Raw genomic sequence first — 17,560 nt, 5'->3', positions numbered from 1 at the left:
ATAACAACACACAGCCCCCATCACTATTGAAAATGTGGTAGCCTGTAAATTAAACTCTGCTAGAAAATCTCGTTGCTTAGTGTTTAGCTACGATTGTGTTACATCAATTACATCCTAATCTTCAGAAAGACATGAACCTCCAAGTCAGAAAATTTATTACACTCTTTATGTGCAGTCACATGATGAGCTTTAATGTAATTTCCTTTCTGATGTGGGGAGCTTATATTACCTATGGTGTTATCAGATCATATGATATCAATGTTTATCAACTTGATTGTTTTTTTTTGTTTTTTTTTCAAAAAATATTGTACTTCATCTCCATGCAAACGATCAAGACAGGCAAAACCAATGGCATTCAAGTGCAGTCCATCATTCGGAAACAGTATTTGTTGCTCGTAAAAGTGGTTCCATATTTCAGTGAACTCCTGCCTTCCAAAACTACATGCACATACATACTTCACTTCCTATTCAAAATTTAACAAAAACAATGGCATCTGATAACCAAGCCTCAGAGTCCCCAAGGGGGGACCATAAATACCCCCACTATCCGCCCTTCCCTCGGTGGCGACCCAGTGAGATGCCAGGAACTACTGTCTGAATCACTTCTTCTCCTTCTGCAGCTTTTCCATTTTGCAGATTTTCCACACACTTTCTGTTGAGTGCTACCTCTTCTCTAAACCTCACCTTCTCTTCCTAACTGAGACTTATTTGTCTAAGGTGACTGATAGGAAACCCTTCTCTGTATTCTCCTACTTTCAGTATACTCGTTTCAAAGCCAAAGGTGGCTGTTGTGTATATGTACGTGACGCCAAATCTTGCTTTCATATTCCTGAACTTGAATCTTCTGAGTTCTCTGCTCTCTGGCTTCAGCTTTCATGTCATTCTCTGACTAAATATGTTTGTTCCGTTTCCTTAGCCCCTAATTCTACTGACTGTGAAAAATTCTTTGACTATCTTTCTTCTAAGATGGAATGCATCTTATCCATTTCTCCATTCTGAAATCTCCTTTCTAAGAGATTTCAATGTTCACCACCACCTTTGGCTCTCCTCTCCTTTCACTGATCCTCCTGGTGAAGAAGCCTACATCTTTTCTGTCCTTAATGACCTAGAGCGGCTTGAATAGCACCCTACCCGTATCCTTGGAGAGGGTTCCAACTTACTTGACCTCTTCCTTACAACTACTCCTTCTACTTATGTTGTGAATCTTTCCTCTCCTTTAGGTTCCTCCGATCACAACCTTATCACCTTAACCTGTCCTATCACTCCAGTAAGGCCTGTGGACCCTCCAAAGAAACGTCGACTGTAGCATTTTGGAGCTGCAGATTGGGAGGCCACCAGGCAGTACTTCTTCGATTTTCCCTTGAATGATTATTGCTTCCATGTCTGGGAGCCATCTGAGTTTGCCATTATGCATTACAAAAGTTATTCTCTCCAACATGGAAGCATACTAAAAATAATTTCATCCATACTAAATGCTCTCAACTCTCCAACTCGAATTCTTCCCGCTCCTTCTGGCACCTTGCCAAAAATCTTTCTAACAACTTTACCTCATCATCCTTCCCTCCTCTTTTCTACTCTGATGGTTCTGTAGCTATTTCTTCTACTGATAAAGCAGATCTCTTCGCACAGACTTTCTCCTCCAATTTCACCTTAGACGATTCCGGTGCTGTTCCTCCATCACTACCCCCCTCTGACTTCCTCATGGCTGACATTAAAATTTCTTCAGTTGATGTATTTTCTGCCATCACTGGCCTCAGTACTAACAAGGCATATGGACCTGATGGGGTCCCTCCTGTTGTTCTCAAGAACTGTGCTTCTGTGCTTACACCCTGCCTAGGCAAACTATTTCGCCTTTGTCTGTCAACTTGTACCTTTCCTTCTTGCTGGAAGTTTGCTCTCATTCAGCCAGTCCCAAAGAAGGATGACCACTCCCAACCCCCCAACTATCGTCCAATTGCTTTAACGTCCTGTATTTCAAAAGTTTTCGAGTCAATTCTTAATAGAAAAATTTTAAGACATCTTTCCTATCACAACCTTCTTTCCGATCGTCAGTATGGGTTCCGTCAGGGACGCTCCACTGGCGATCTTCTCACCTACCTTTCAGACTCCTGGTCATCCTCCTTTCGGGACTTTGGCGAAAGCTTTGCCATTGCACTTGACATCTCAAAGGCTTTCGATCGAGTCTGGCATAAATCTTTAATTTCCAAACTGCCCTCCTACGGTTTCTATCCTTCTATCTGTGCCTTCATTGCTAGCTTCCTTTCTGGTCGTTCTATAGCCGCTGTTGTAGACGGCCATCGTTCATCTCCTAGATCTATCAACAGTGGTGTTCCTCAGGGCTCTGTCCTATCACCAATTCTCTTCCTTTTATTCATCAATGATCTTCTAAGCTGTACATCTAACCCTATCCACTCATACGCTGATGACTCCACCCTTCACCTTTCCATTCGGTTCCCACAACGCCCATCTCAACAGTTACTTCAAGAAACAATGGATGAGGCTATGGCACACCTAATGTCTGACTTGGCTCATATCTCTGACTGGGGTAAAAATAATATGGTTGTCTTTAATGCATCTAAGACTCAGTTCTTACACCTATCAACCCGACAAAATCTTCCACAGGTATACCCACTAATGTTCAATAATATTCAGCTTAATCCTGCATCATCTTTGAACATGCTTGGGGTTTCATTTACTCGGGACTTATCTTGGAAAGATCATATTACATCTCTTGTAAAATCTGCTTCCAAGAGATTGGGTGTGCTAAGCCGACTCCGCTCTTTCTTTACCCCTGCACAATTGTTGACTCTATACAGGGGTTTTATCCGCCCCTGTGTGGAGTACAACTCTCATGTGTGGGGAGGCTCCCCACATACAGCTCTTCTCAATAGGGTGGAGTCAAAGGCATTTTGTCTCACTAACTCTCCTCCTCTTACTGACTCCCTTCAACCTCTGTCTCTTCGCCGCACTGTTGCATCTTTATCTCTTTTCTATCGCTACTTTAATGGTCACTGCTCCTCTGAACTGTCTGCTTGCATTCCTCCACCTCTACGACGGGCGCGTAGCACCCGTCTGGCAGCAAACTCTCATCCCTTTTCTGTCCAGCTCTCTAATGCAAGAGTTAACCGTTACTCCCAGTCTTTCATTTATGCAACAGGTCAGCTCTGGAACTGTCTCCCTCTGTCTGTATTTCCTGCTGCCTATGATCTCCAGTCTTTCAAACGTAGTTTGTCCAGGCATCTCAAGATGATCGGATCTTGAATTTGGCTCTCTATTGTATTTTGTTTTTCTCTTGGAGGGAACTGTTACTGCGGGCTCATGGCCTTTGGTTCCTTCTTCCTCGCATTAAAAAAAAAAAAAAAACACCCCATTCCCAAATCCTTTGACTAATACAAAGAAATCTTGGTTTAATCATGTTTGTTCTAATGCTATCCACAACAAGAAGGCCTATAAAGGGTACCGGAGCCAACCCACCCCAGCATCTCATTCTTTTATGTTTCTGCCCTGAATCATGCTAAGCATGCTTTTCATTCTGCTGAAAATAATTTCATTCTTACTAAATACTCTGAACTCTCGAACCCGAGTTCTTCCCGATCCTTCTGGCATCTTGCCAAAAATCTTTCTAACAACTTTACCTCATCATCCTTCCCTCCTCTTTTCCACTTTAATGGTTCTGTTGATATTTCTTCTACTGATAAAGCAGATCTCTTTGCTCAAACTTTCTCCTCCAATTCCACCATAGGCGATGCCGGTGCAGTTCCTCCATCACTTCCACCTCTCTGACTTCCTCATGGTTGACATTAAGACTTCTTCAATCGATGTATTTCTGCCATCGTTGGCCTCAGTACTAACAAGGCATATGAGCCTGATGGGGTCCATCCTTTTGTCCCGAAGAACTGTGCTTCTGTGCTTACACCCTGCCTGGGTAAACTGTTTCGCCTGTGTCATTCAACTTGTACTTTCCATCTTGCTGGAAATTTGCTCTTATACAGTCTGTCCCAAAGAAGGGTGACCATCCCCAACCCTCTAACTATCTCCCAATTGCTTTATCATCATGTATATACTTCAAAAGTTTTTGAGTCAATTCTTAACAGAAAAATTATAAAGCATCTTTCCTATCAGAATCTTCTTTCTGATCGTCAGTATGGGTTCCACCAGGAACGCTCCACTGGCTATCTTCTCATCTACCTTTCAGACTCCTGGTCATCCTCCTTTCGGGACTTTGGCGAAAGCTTTGGCATTGCACTTGACACATCAAAGGCTTTCGATCGAGTCTGGCATAAATCTGTAAATTTCAAACTGCCCTCTTATGATTTCTATCCTTCTATCTGTGCCTTCATCTCGAGCTTCCTTTCTGTTCGTTTCATAGCTGCTGTTGTAGATGCCTACTGTTCTTCTGAATCTAAGAACATTGGTGTTCCTCAGGGCTCTGTCCTATCACCAACTCTCTTCCTGTTATTCATCAATGACCTAACTTATTCATCAATGACCTTCTAAGCTGTACATCTAACCTTATTCACTCATATGCTGATGACTCCACCCTTCACATTTCCATTCGTTTCCCACAGCATCTATCTCATCAGGTACTTCTAACAAGGGATGAGGCTATGGCACAACTAATGTCTCTGATTGGGGTAAAAGTAATCTTATAGTTTTTAATGCATCAAAAACCTAGTTTTTACATGAACCCAACAACATTTTCTGTAGGAGTGCCTTCTAATTTTTAATAATATCCAGCTTAATCCTGCATCAACTTTTAAAATACTTGGGGTTTCATTCTCTCGGGATTTATCTTGGAAGGAACTACTACGTTTCTTTTAAAATCTGCTTCCAAGAGGTTAGCTGTGCTAAGCTGACTCCAAGCCTTATTTACCCCTGCATAGTTGTGGACTTTATACACGGGCTTTATTCGCCCTTGTGTAAAGTTCAGTTTTCATGTGTTGGGAGGCTTCCCACATACAGCTTTTCTCAACAAGGTGGAATGAAAGGCTTTTCATCTCATTAGCTCTCCTCTTCTTACTGGCTCCCATCAACATCCGTCTCTTTGCTGCATTGTTGCATCTTTGTCTTTCTCCTATCACTACTTCAGTGGTCACTGCTCCTCGGAACTGTCTGTTTGCATCGCCCCACCACTACAACGGGCGTGTAACACTTGTCTAGCAACAAATTTACATCCCTTTTCTGTTCTACTCCCTAATGCAAGAGATAACTGTTACTCCCAGTCCTTCATGTATACAGCAGGTCAGCTCTGGAACTGTTTTCCTTTGTCTGTATTTCCTGCTGCCTATGATCTCCAGTCTTCCAAATGCAATATGTTCAGGCATCTTGAAATGTATGGATCTTGAATTTGGGTGTCTGTTATCTTGTTTCTGTTTTGTCTTGGAGGAAACAGCTTGTGGGCTCCTGGCCTTTGGTTCACTTTTCATTTTCATAAAAGAAAGAGTGGTTTGATCCTGTTATTAACAGTGAACACAACTGAAGAAGAGATTCCCTGCATGGATGCTTGGGAGTATGCCTGAAATTAAGTTATTTGTCTCTTTGTTGCGTCGTATCATCTTTTGTGTTTTTCTCCATCAACTCCTCTTATCAGGGTTGTATGACATCACTGGTTTCTGAATGAATGATGACAAGGCAATCATTTTCTGCATTCTCAAAAATGGCATCCACAGCATCTGTTACGACATCTATTCCTTCACCTAGAATACAAAGGTGCTTTCGTGTAGAGGGTGCCCTGCCACGAAATTTAACTAATTGACCACGGATGATGGGGTCCCCCACAACTTGTATCTCATGGGGTTCTTCGTCTATTGCTTCAAGAATTTGAAATTTATTGTAAGTACTTACCAGAATGATGTTCCTTTATCTTGCAAACCGTACCCCGTCCTGCACTGTCTGGAACTCATCCTGTATGGTTGGGAAGAATTAACTATAGTGGGATGAGGTTGGTCAACAGCACTGTCACCCTGAACAACACCAGTTGTTGGCCGAGCAGTGACACTTTCCTCCACAGTGTGTCGGATGTCATTTGCAGTACACTCGTCCAGCACGTCAACTCTTCGAGTAAGGCTGATAATTTTGTTAGTAGCTGTAGTCAGCGTGACTTCAAGTCTGTGACATAGTTTCCACATCCTGCAAAGGAGCGGTCCGTATAAATGGATCCAGTGAAACTACCAGTGCAGGCTATGCAAATAATATTCCAGGGCATTCTGAAGTTCAAATTTATTGTGAAGACATATAAGAGAAAAAGAAATAATACTGATTATCACCTGGAAGAGGTAATGAAACAAGTTGCTGTAAGTTTTACAGTATCTGCCAGCAAAGTAATTACAGTTTGTGCTTTAGTTACAGGTGAAGGTTTTGCTGCTGCTAAAAACTGTACGGGAATAGCTACCTTATTGATTAGTAATATACCTGTAGAGGATATGTTATTAATTTATTAATAATCTGCTACAGAGAATGGAATGCTAACCGTTGTCTGGAATGAAGAAAAAAATATACTATCACCTGAAATGTAAGAATAATGAAGTGTCACAACATAATGAAAAGTCACAAAACAGAGTATAAAAGTTTCCTGTTGTTAGAACAGATGCAGTACACAGTCAGAAATGCAATCACCTAGAACTTGAGAAAAATTAAAAGTTACAACACAAATTCAGTTTAAAGGTTTCCTGATGTTGCAACAGATAAAATACACAAAACAATCAGAAAATACCTAGGAATATTAACCTCTTAAGTCCCAGTCGCATCAGTTGATACAATTTGAGTTTTATGCCAAAATGCCTAATCGCATCAGTTGAATGCAGCCTGTAAAAAACTGCGGAGCGCTTGCTCCACCCCGATTATGACATACATGGCTTCAGGCCAATGAGAACTCGTCCCTGATGTTGCGTGAGGGGGGATCGGACCAACCGGGGGGGTGGGGGGGCACCCCCTTCTCGGCCACCTCCATGCCACCTTCTACTCCACTCCCTCACGCCCTCCTTGTCCCTCATCACTCTCCCACCCCTCCACGCAACTGCATCTCTCCTCCCACAGCAACCTGCGTCCCTTCCCACCCTCTCTTGCCCCTCCTCCCTCCCTGCTAGCCTCTCCCCCCCAAACCCCACCCCATCTCTCCCTCCTTGTCCCTTACTACCCTTCCAACCCCCAACAGGCCCCCGAGTGTCAGGCCTGATGAACGCACCTGTTTCATGTTTTTTCTACTTCTTCCCAAAATTTTACATCTCACTCTGTTCATTTCTCACTTCGCACCTACCAATTTCTGTACGTATGTAGTTGGAGAATGCTATATGTTGTACTACGTATGACGCATCTTATTTTTTTTCATTCTCCCTACCTGCCCTGATTAGCACCTCTGAGTAGTGTCCGTCTGTGTTAGTTTTCGGCCTTGTAGGGCCACTCCCCGCACCTGTTTCATCTCTCCACACATACAAACACACCTGTTTTCATGGCTGGTGTGATAAATTCCAATGAAATTGAGAGTTTCCGCAAGAGAATTTGGTTGTTGCCGAAACTGTATTGATAAGTGTGATGAAGTGTAATGATAATGTGATAATTGTAATGGTGTGATAATAATGTAACGAGAAGTTGGGAGAGTAAAAAGAGAAATCGGAAACAAATTATTGTTTTTTTTTTCCTTTCTTATGTATGAATTTATAGCATTATTCAACTTTACTTTGATGTCCTTGATGGTTATAAACATTTATATGCATGTGTGTTAGTTCTGGAATGACTATGAGGCCATGTAGGGCTACTCCCCACACCTGTTTTATCTCCCCACACCTACATACACACCTGTTTTTATGGCTGGTATGACAAATCCCATTAAAATGGAGGGTTTACACAAGAGAATTTGGTTGTTGCCGAAAATTTTCTTCCCAAGTACCACCAAGGCCTTGTAGGCCTACTCCCCACATTAGTTATCTCCCCACACCTACATACACACCTGTTTTCATGGTAGATGTTACAGAACACACTGAAGTGCTTTCTTTTCATGCGAAAAGCTGGTTATTTCCAAACCCCGTACCTACAGTATAGGCCTACTCTCCACAGCCTACTTTATCTCCCCACAGTCCGGTAATCTCCCCACACCTACATACGCCTGTTTTCATGATTGGTGTGACAAAACAATTTGAAATGACCTGTTTCAATAAGAAAAATAGTTAGTTATCAAAATTTTCATGTTTTCGATTGTTATTGAGGGGTGACTATCATAAACTTTTTTTGAACTTTGACGCGCGATTGTGCGTTAACCATTAGGCCTACGGGGGTACGGATTGTGTTGTCAGGTGTGTAAATTCTTCCTCTTTAGCCAGAGCACAGTCAATTTGCCCTTGGTGAAAGTCGCCAAAAACACCCCCAAATTGCAGTTGTGGGAGGTACCCTGCCTGGAACAACTGCGGTCTTAAGGGGTTAAGAAACAAGTTGTGGTTTGTTTAACAGCACCTGCAGAAGTGACCGTACCGCTGTGGATAAGATTCTTGCTGAAAAATGAACAATTCCTGTAATGGGAGGACAAGAAAAATATATAAACACACAAATAATTGATGCCAGTATCTAGAACCCACCAAACTGATTCTATACCATACCTGGAAATGAGTAAGGTTAATACAGATAATTATAAGAGTGGAAGAATAGAAGCCTGACGATACATATAATGCAAAAACACAAAAACAGCAACTCACAGGGTGTACCGTATATATGAAACTTGCCTTCAAAATATACATAATGGGGGTAGAAGAAAATGCAATTTTTTCGTACTTGCAAAGAAATGGGAGTGATAGCTGTAAAAAGTAATATATGTAGAAAAATAGGTGTTGGAAAAAAGCAAAAAAACTCCGCTAGTGTCGAAGATGTGAACAAGTGCTAACGTAATCACTCGGTTCACAGTGCATCGTTTACAGCCATAAAATACGGGAGCACTAATATAGTGTGAAACACTACCTTAATCCATAATTACTGAAATTGATTCTGGGACAGAAAAAATAAATACAGGTAACACAAATTCCAGTAGTATCTGAGGGTACTTCCTTAGGCCATCTGGCGGGACAAGGTGGAAGTAACCGGGTACCTAGGAGGAAAAAAAAAAAAAAAACATGTAAGCACGAAGTCCATACAATCCATTTATATAGGGCTAGTGCTTACCTGCAAAAATTTGCGTCTCTGACTAATAGCCTTTCCATCACAAATATTTGCAAATATCATTATATTTTTTCCATACCGTTATTGAGCCCACAATGACCAATTCCGACCAAAAAGATGAAAAAAAAAAAAATTGCATAATCCCACGTGTCGCGATTTCCGACAATTCCCTGCCGTCGTGTCGCGCGCCATAGTTTTTTTTTTTTTTTTTTCCCTCAGACACTCCCTGGACTTACCCCAGCCTAATGCTAAAAGAATTAGGTCGATATCTATTATCGTTCTCGTGAAAGAAACGAACAAATGCTCAGACGGAAACATATATACACAGCTTGACTATATTATTTAGTTAACAGTTTTTTACCTTAAAACTGTGATAATCGCCATCTAAGTCACTAAAAAGTAAGTCACAGAGATGACACTGATAGAAAATGAATCTCTTACTCAGACCAATCATCAAACAAAGCTAATACTGGAAATCACACACACACACACACACACACACACACACACACACACACACACACACACACACACACACACACACACACACACATCTACAAATAAAACTCACAGACAAAAAATAAACTGTATTTACGAAGCACAAACTACACTTAGCAGCCAAAAAATCAACTATCTTACAGTAGTTCACACCTGGACGCAGGACCACCACACTGTTGTCATTACACATGCAAAACACTGCAACAAGACACTTAGCTGTTGGTGTTCCTAGAGAGGTGCAGGAGGTCTACCCAATGATGCAGTCGGCTGGTTGACGAGACGCCTAGTATTAACTTTGCCATGTGAAAGTTTCCCACTCCCGCAAAGGGGTTATTTTACTCAGTATTAACGCCAGATGATTTTACTCAGCTTAGAAGAGAGTTTCAATTCATGAGTATGTAGATACAGCCTCCATCAACTCATTTAGTATACGAAATAATTCCCAAGCTGAACACAATTGCCTGGAGGTGGGGGGGTGGGTACTAAAATTTACATGTTCGATGTGATTTTGATAAACTAGATGGAAATTTCGAATTGTGGGAGGGAGGCTGGGGTAGATATAGCTTTCAAAAACGCCTTCTGTGTGAGTGTTTTAATAATAATAATAATAATAATAATAATAATAATAAATAATAATAATCTGGAGGTACGCTAGCAAGAGTTCACTAAAAAGGTGTCATCCTGGTCAATGTTTAACACTATTATCAGTGTACTCACCAGACTAGAGCTGAGTACCGGTATTTCGAAATTCTCCCATTAATGGGGTTCTTCAGTGTTTGATTGCATTCTTTACTAGAGAGAGACAGAGAGAGAGAGAGAGAGAGAGAGAATTAATGGCTAATGAGAATGATCCTGAATAGGCTGCCGATCTGATTCTGGTCTAGTAGGCAGTTTCTGGCTGATTTCTTTCCGAGTATCTGATCTAATCCAAGCTTTAATTTGATTTTAATTTTTCTTGCCACCTATGGCTAAAGGGTTCGATAGATGAAGTAAGCCTTCTTGATTTATGGAACAGAAATCATCGACCTCGGAAACAACAACATGCCTATTACATCTGTTTTTTCTTTGTTGTATTTTGTGTCTTTCATCATTAACTGTTTGACTACGATTTCATTTGTATACCTTATTCTAGATGCAACCAGGGCTTTATATTCAGCTTAGAAGAGCTCCTTTACTCATTTTTTTTTTTTTTGTCGAAGATGCACTTGTTAGGTTGGTGACGATTGGCTGAATGCAACATTTCTGAATAACATTTACTAACTCAAATTTCTCCCTCAGATATATGTTGTCAATTAATAATGCTATCGAGTAAAGAGATTATGAAGTAATGTTGCATTCAGCCAGTCATCACCAACCCGTTAAGTGCATCTTCGTCTCGTAAAAAAAAATGTAAAATATAATAAAATAAAACTGTAGGTAGCGAGGGAGTACATGAAGATTCTTTAACCCCACCTGTTCTAACACTTCTGAACTGTCTAAAGTTGGTAGGTTGCAAAAATTATAGAAAATGTCATTGTAGAGGAGCCCTTAACCCCTTAACCATGGGGTGTCACTTTTGCGATTCTGTGTTATTTTGAATTCTCCCGGGCTTTCAAGTGGTGGCTTGTATCATCTATCAGTACTGCCAGTGTCCAACAATAGTCAGCACTGCCAATATCATCTGTAATCCCATCCATTGTTGACAATTTAGCTATTTATCCCCGTTCTTGACTCCCCTCCCTACCTCCCCTCCGTTACCCTCTCCTCTCGCCTGCCCGGCTGCGCTGCACTAAGCAAATCTTCCCCGGAATTTTCCGCTGATTTCGTCTGTTGAAATAAGCCCTATGCTCTCTTATACAAAATAACATATACCAAAAAAAAAAAAATAATAAGGTAACTGATAGTGCCATACACCTGGAGTTGGCTAATTATCACCTGGCAACACCCCACGTGCACTTGTTCGCTAATTTTCCCTGGTCATTTTCCCTTGAATTATGCCGTATAATCTATTCTCATAATAAAAATATATATAAGAAAGGAAGGGAGAAGCTTAAGTGATATTTACATTCACCTGGAACTACCTAATTTCCTGCCAATCATTTCACAGCATATAAATTAGCAGCTGTCACCTTGCTGAGGTTGTCAACTCTTGGCGGCCCCATATCCGCCTCGTCATTCAGTTCAGTGTTGTTTCTTGAGATGAAAGCACGTAGCACTCGCGCCCCTCCATTTCCGCCGCTTCTATAGGGCCCTGTGACCTCTACCCCTACTAAACCTCATGTGGGAAGGGGTAAAGGACTAAATGACTCTGCTGTGGAGCGTGAACTGGCTAATTTATCCATAATAATGATGGACAGTGACTACAATCTTTCTGGTGAATCGTGTGATGAGCCAGTGAAGGAAATGGTGATAAACTACGAGTGCTTCAGTGTCCCAAGTTCATCCTGGGTCCAAGAGAAAGGAGCCCTTATTTACTGGAAGTGACAGTGTATAACATAGTGTAAATAAAATGGAAATGTAAATAATTACTAATATAAGAATATAAGTACAGATACTTGGAGTAATGACAGTCAAAGCTTTTATCACTACGCTAGTTTACTGAATGAGAAAGTTAATGCCTGGAGTGAAAGTAAACTACTATTACTGAAGGAAACGTATGGATGAATACTGTAAATATATAGAAGTGTAATAAAGTAATAGGAATATAAAGTGTGAGTGTGTTTATGAATAATAAATGACAATACCAGCGGGGAACGAGCGCAAGTGGGAAGCTCGTACGCGCTCGTAATTTTCATTGCTTTCACAGTGTTATTTATTTTTCTTGTATGGATTCCAAGCTACTTGAGTATCATCGAATAGTGTTTCTAGTGATAATATCAGGCTGTGGTAATCATATTACGGGGTGTCAGGAAGTGTAAAGTGGAGAATTCGTTATCCAACTTCAGAAGTCTCCACTAGTCCTGTGGTACTCGACGAAGGCTCAACAAACATCCCAGGAGAAAGCAGAAGGTATGTGCCATATGCACATATAATTATAATATTCTAGGACTAATAACTGATTTTTGGCAAATATTTTTAACAAGTCAGTCAGAGCATGAATATCCTCGCCGGACGCGCAATGAGCGCCAAAACATGCCCTCACTTAAGGGGTTAATTGCCCTTTACATTAGAATCTATACCTGTTCATACCTATATACTATTCTATAGGAGGAACGTGGACATCTGACCGAATGCAGTATTTCCGTCACCTTTCCCTGCTACTCTGCCAACACAAAATTCAACTTCCCCTCCCCCAAAATCCACATGTTCACACTAATCCAGCCCCCTCTCCCCCGCCCCACACACAGACAACACACCTCCCTACCCCACACACCAGACTCTCCCCACATAAATTGCCATTTTTCATAAACTCAACAAAATATCTGTGGGAGTGACCAGCTCAAGCGGCCTTTTACCTGCAGTATGTTTGGTTCACGTCAAAATGAAAGCAACAACAACAACAGCAACAATAATCCCCACCTGTTCGTACTTGTCTTTTCTCCTGCAGGAGGGACGTGGACGCCTGACCCCAACCTATTGCTGGGGGAGTATGAGGAGGAGACGCCTGTGAGGAACACCAACGCATATTTCATGACTGATAACAACACTGTGGTTACTGTCCAGGTAGGTATCTTTTTCATAAACTATTTTTTTACAAGCTTACGTCATGCTTATACATTATGTTTCGCAAAAAAAAAAAATAATAATAATACTGAAGTGGACATTATCCCCCTCATTGTGAGGGCATCTGCTAATTATACTCCTGCCATCATCAGACGATTATATTTACTCTGAGAAATAGTTTTCGAACTGTAAGAATTAGATCGAGCCTTTATTAAGCCTTCAGTGTACAGTAGAAGACTTCCCGAAGTGGATTGTAGTGGTCCTGAGTGAGTCGAAATATATCAATAAAACAATTAACTAGCTGCTTGTTTGTACTATAGAGCTGTTATCTTCTTGGTTTTTAATCTTGAAGGTCGTGCTCTAGGGTGACTATGGAGACTTAGCAATAATTAATTGCCTCAGTGATCTTCGTGCAGTCGATTGGCGTAACTTCAAGGACCTTATTGGTGCTATATGGGAAATTGTAGCACCTTTTGCCCTGAGGATTATTTTGAGTATTATACCCATTTATCTTCATGTGCGTTGTTGGGGAAAACTACATCGGAATCAGGTATACATAAGTTGCTTACGAGGAATATCAGAGTATGATATATATATATATATATATATATATATATATATATATATATATATATTTATATAAAGTATATATATATATATATATATAACATATCGCAATAAAAATGTGCTCTGAAGCCTCCTATGCAACCTGGATGACGGATCGTAATACATTTTTCTTTTCTTCCGTCAGGTGGGCGCAACAGCAGCGCTGAGATGTCAGGTCTTTGACGTGGCAGAACACGAGACGGTGAGTGCTGGCACAAAGGCTTGAGTTGTGCTGGAGATTTCGCGATTTCTCTTACATGGCGATTTATTGAGCATAGCATGCTTCAGTCTCCTCTTCTAAGTCACTTATTCAATAAGTGTTGATACTGAAACAATATAAGTATCATAAATGAGAATGTCAAGACACAACATGCAAAATATACTGCTAAGCATCATGTACTATGAAGTCTCCTGTGCCACTGTACATAGTAATCACATTCATTTGTCATTGTCATCGTCATTGTTGCCGTCAACATTGTTGTTATTAACATTATCTTCGGTATCATCATTATCTTTGTCATTATCACAGTGATCTTCATTATTTTCAATGCTGTCAACATCATTCTCATTATTACTTAAATTCATCATCTTCACCATCATCATCATCATCATCACCAGCAGCAGCAGCAGCAGCATTTTCTTGGTAATGTTATTATTGTCTTTTATATTACTGACGAAAATAATTAACTCTCTCCTAATATTTTCCCCTCAGAATGATTATTGCTCTCACATCGCTGTGCTCTATGGAATTAATGTCATCTAATCTCCTAGCTATATAGTCTTCGAATTTGTATAATTTTCCTTCTACAAACAGACACTGACTGCTGAAGTTTGTTGAAGCCAACTTACTTAGTCTCCCATCAACGATGCATCATCTGCAAACAACAGCAACTAGTTTTCCTTCTAGTCTACCTCTCTTTCTCCATACTTAACTTGTCTTTCTTCTCAGTACCCTTAAATCACCTTATGCTACCCCGTCTATTAACACACTGAGCGTAACCCAGATCCATCCCTACCTTCCAGTTAAGTAATCACTACTAATAGTTTGTGACTTTAGTTCCTTCTTAGCACATAGGGCGTAACCTGAAGTATTGGACAGTACATTCGTCAGCTTAGGAGACTCTTTACCACTCTCACCTTACCGGTTTATATGTTATCTGCATTTGGTTGGTCATTATTCTCATACATGGTAGTTATGCAAACCATATCGATATCAAACCGTTATTAGTAGCAAGCAATACAGTAATTGTCTTGAACAAAATTAATCGCAATGGAAGATGTGCCACTGTCCTCTCAAACTCAGTAATATGCAGCCCCTTTTGTGGAACTGCAATGGCTCGGTGGTAATGCACTTATCGCGCGATGCATTTCATATCAAGTCTATGATTTGAGCCCATGCCGCGGCAGGCACACAAAGTTTGTGATAGTAGTAGGTCTTGTATATGTTGGCTCCCTGGTGGTTCTATCAGAGATATCTACAGTTTCTGGAACGCACAAAGATATCTAGCACAATACTTCCACTTTAACACTCTTACGTCGGAAGTCTGGGAACCGGTTAGTTTTGATTGTGTGTTGTTCGTCTTTCCTTCACCATAATACTGCCTTGTCATATATGTATGTGTGTACACAGGTGTCGTGGGTGAGGCGGAGGGACCATCACCTTATCACCGTAGGAGCCACCACCTACTCCAACGATGAGAGGTTCCGTGTTACGTACTCCGAGAACACTCAGGTAAGGTTACACGGCTTTCATAGGAACCTTTGCTGACCCATAAAGAGCCATATACGAGCTTTGCCTTTCGCTTTGGCGGACTGTATGCGTGATTTCAATTTTATTAAATTTTAGCTAATTGCATACGATTTTATCTTTGCACGTCATACGATTTTACCTTTGCATATGCATTTCATTGAATAACCGCAGATGATTTTAACTGTACTTCATTTTGGCTAACTGCAGACAATTATAACTCTGTACTTCATTTTTGGCAGATGTGGACGATTTTATTAAGCTTAGGAAATGTCTTGGCAGTCAAATTGACGGGTCCCACATGCCAAAACGGTTAACTCCATCAATGCGGGGGTTCGTTTATGGATTAACTTTTGTTACCTCTGGACGATTTCATTCACCTAGGTCTGACTTCTTCTTGTGAAGGGAAATAGATTTACCCTTCATTGATTCCTTTACAAAGTGGCTCTCCTTAGCTGAATAAAATCGTCTGATAATAGTAAGAACGAATTACAAGGTACGTCATCGGTTTGAAGGGACTGAATAAATACCATTATTCTGACCTGTTTGTGTGCGATTATTTTTTTCGTTCGGGACTGTATGAATTTGTGTAAATGAATAATGTTGGACAGAACTGAGCAGAGGATAAAAATATGGTTTGAGAGAGAGAGAGAGAGAGAGAGAGAGAGAGAGAGAGAGAGACCTTAAGTTGCAAAGAATTTAACCATTATACTGCAAGAAGTTTTTATCTCCAGACGGTTTTATTCACCTGAACTCATTCTATAAGGTGCTGTTTCTGAACCTGGCGAGTTTACTAACCTCTAGAGGGATCTTGTACTGAAGAGGTTAATGATGCCTGTATCTCACCTCTCTGGTTCAGAAAGTCTGCTTAGCTTAATCAGATTATCAGGAGAAGCAAGATTAAAACAGAAAATGCATCATGATATTTAAGAAGCTAAGAGAGACCAGACCAAATATCTGTTCACGCAAGCGTTCTGAAGTCACAGGAGTAGCGGTGTGTGTGTTTCAAGAGTGACTGTTGCATATGAGGTTGCCCAGTACTTGATAGATTCTGAAACCCGTTATGATGACTGAAAATATCTGACCTCTCTGTAGGCTACCGCTGCTGGTTGCACTGTGTAGTGTGGAATGTAAGGTAATCACATCTAAAAATCCTTGGCGATCGGAGCTATAATAATGGCGTTTGTGTTTGACAGGAGTGGACTCTACACGTGCGTTATGCCCAGCCGCACGACGCAGGAGTGTATGAATGTCAGTTGTCTGCCCACCCACCTATTGGAGTACTTACAACACTGAACGTTATTGGTGAGTAGTACCCATCTCTCTCTCTCTCTCTCTCTCTCTCTCTCTCTCTCTCTCTCTCTCTCGTTGTTTTATCAGTTAAGCCATCTGTGAGTGCATCTTTAGTTGTGACATTATTCTGATCTAATACTGCAGTGACATCATTCTTCTCCCATGTTGCAGCGTGACATTCTTCGCGTATTACAGTGATAAAATTCTTCTCTCTTGCCCTAATGCAGTGACATCGTTTTTCGTTTATATCTAAGTGACATCATTCTTCTTTCTTACTACATTGCAGTGACATCATTCTTTTCTCCTACCACATTGCGGTGACATCAGTTCTCCTAGTGTGTTGGAGTTGCGTCATTTCTTTGATGTTATTGCATCATTTCTCTCGCCATATTGCATTGACATCATTCTTATCTCCTACGATATTGCAATGGCATATTCTCATCCTCTCTTGTACTGACATCGTTCTTTGCTATTGTGCAGCAGTGACATCATTCTTTTTTAATTTAATGATGTATTTATCTCTTACCGCATTGTAGTGACAAAGTTCTTTTCCCCTAGTGTATTCCAGTGACATTCCTTTCCTTCGGTAGTGGCATCATTCCACTTTTTATTGCAGTGACATCATTCCTGTAT

General features: G+C 40.8%; 1 protein-coding gene across 1 annotated transcript in view; it reads left to right on the top strand.

Annotated features, from left to right (window-relative positions):
• Positions 1 to 17,560, top strand: part of LOC145411601 (uncharacterized) — a 176,675-nt gene that overhangs the window by 68,380 nt on the left and 90,735 nt on the right. Inside the window, exons 3-6 of the mRNA XM_080281612.1 lie at positions 13,166 to 13,281; positions 14,033 to 14,089; positions 15,518 to 15,619; positions 16,831 to 16,939. Coding sequence (XP_080137738.1) covers positions 13,166 to 13,281; positions 14,033 to 14,089; positions 15,518 to 15,619; positions 16,831 to 16,939 — 384 coding nt within the window. The remainder of the gene's footprint in view (positions 1 to 13,165; positions 13,282 to 14,032; positions 14,090 to 15,517; positions 15,620 to 16,830; positions 16,940 to 17,560) is intronic.

Source organism: Coenobita brevimanus, chromosome 90, assembly GCF_032717465.1.
Source record: "Coenobita brevimanus isolate Jiangsu-jjx chromosome 90, ASM3271746v2, whole genome shotgun sequence".
Classification (NCBI taxonomy): domain Eukaryota; kingdom Metazoa; phylum Arthropoda; class Malacostraca; order Decapoda; family Coenobitidae; genus Coenobita; species Coenobita brevimanus.
Note: the sequence above shows the minus strand (reverse complement) of the source record. Positions and strands in the feature narration are given on the sequence as shown.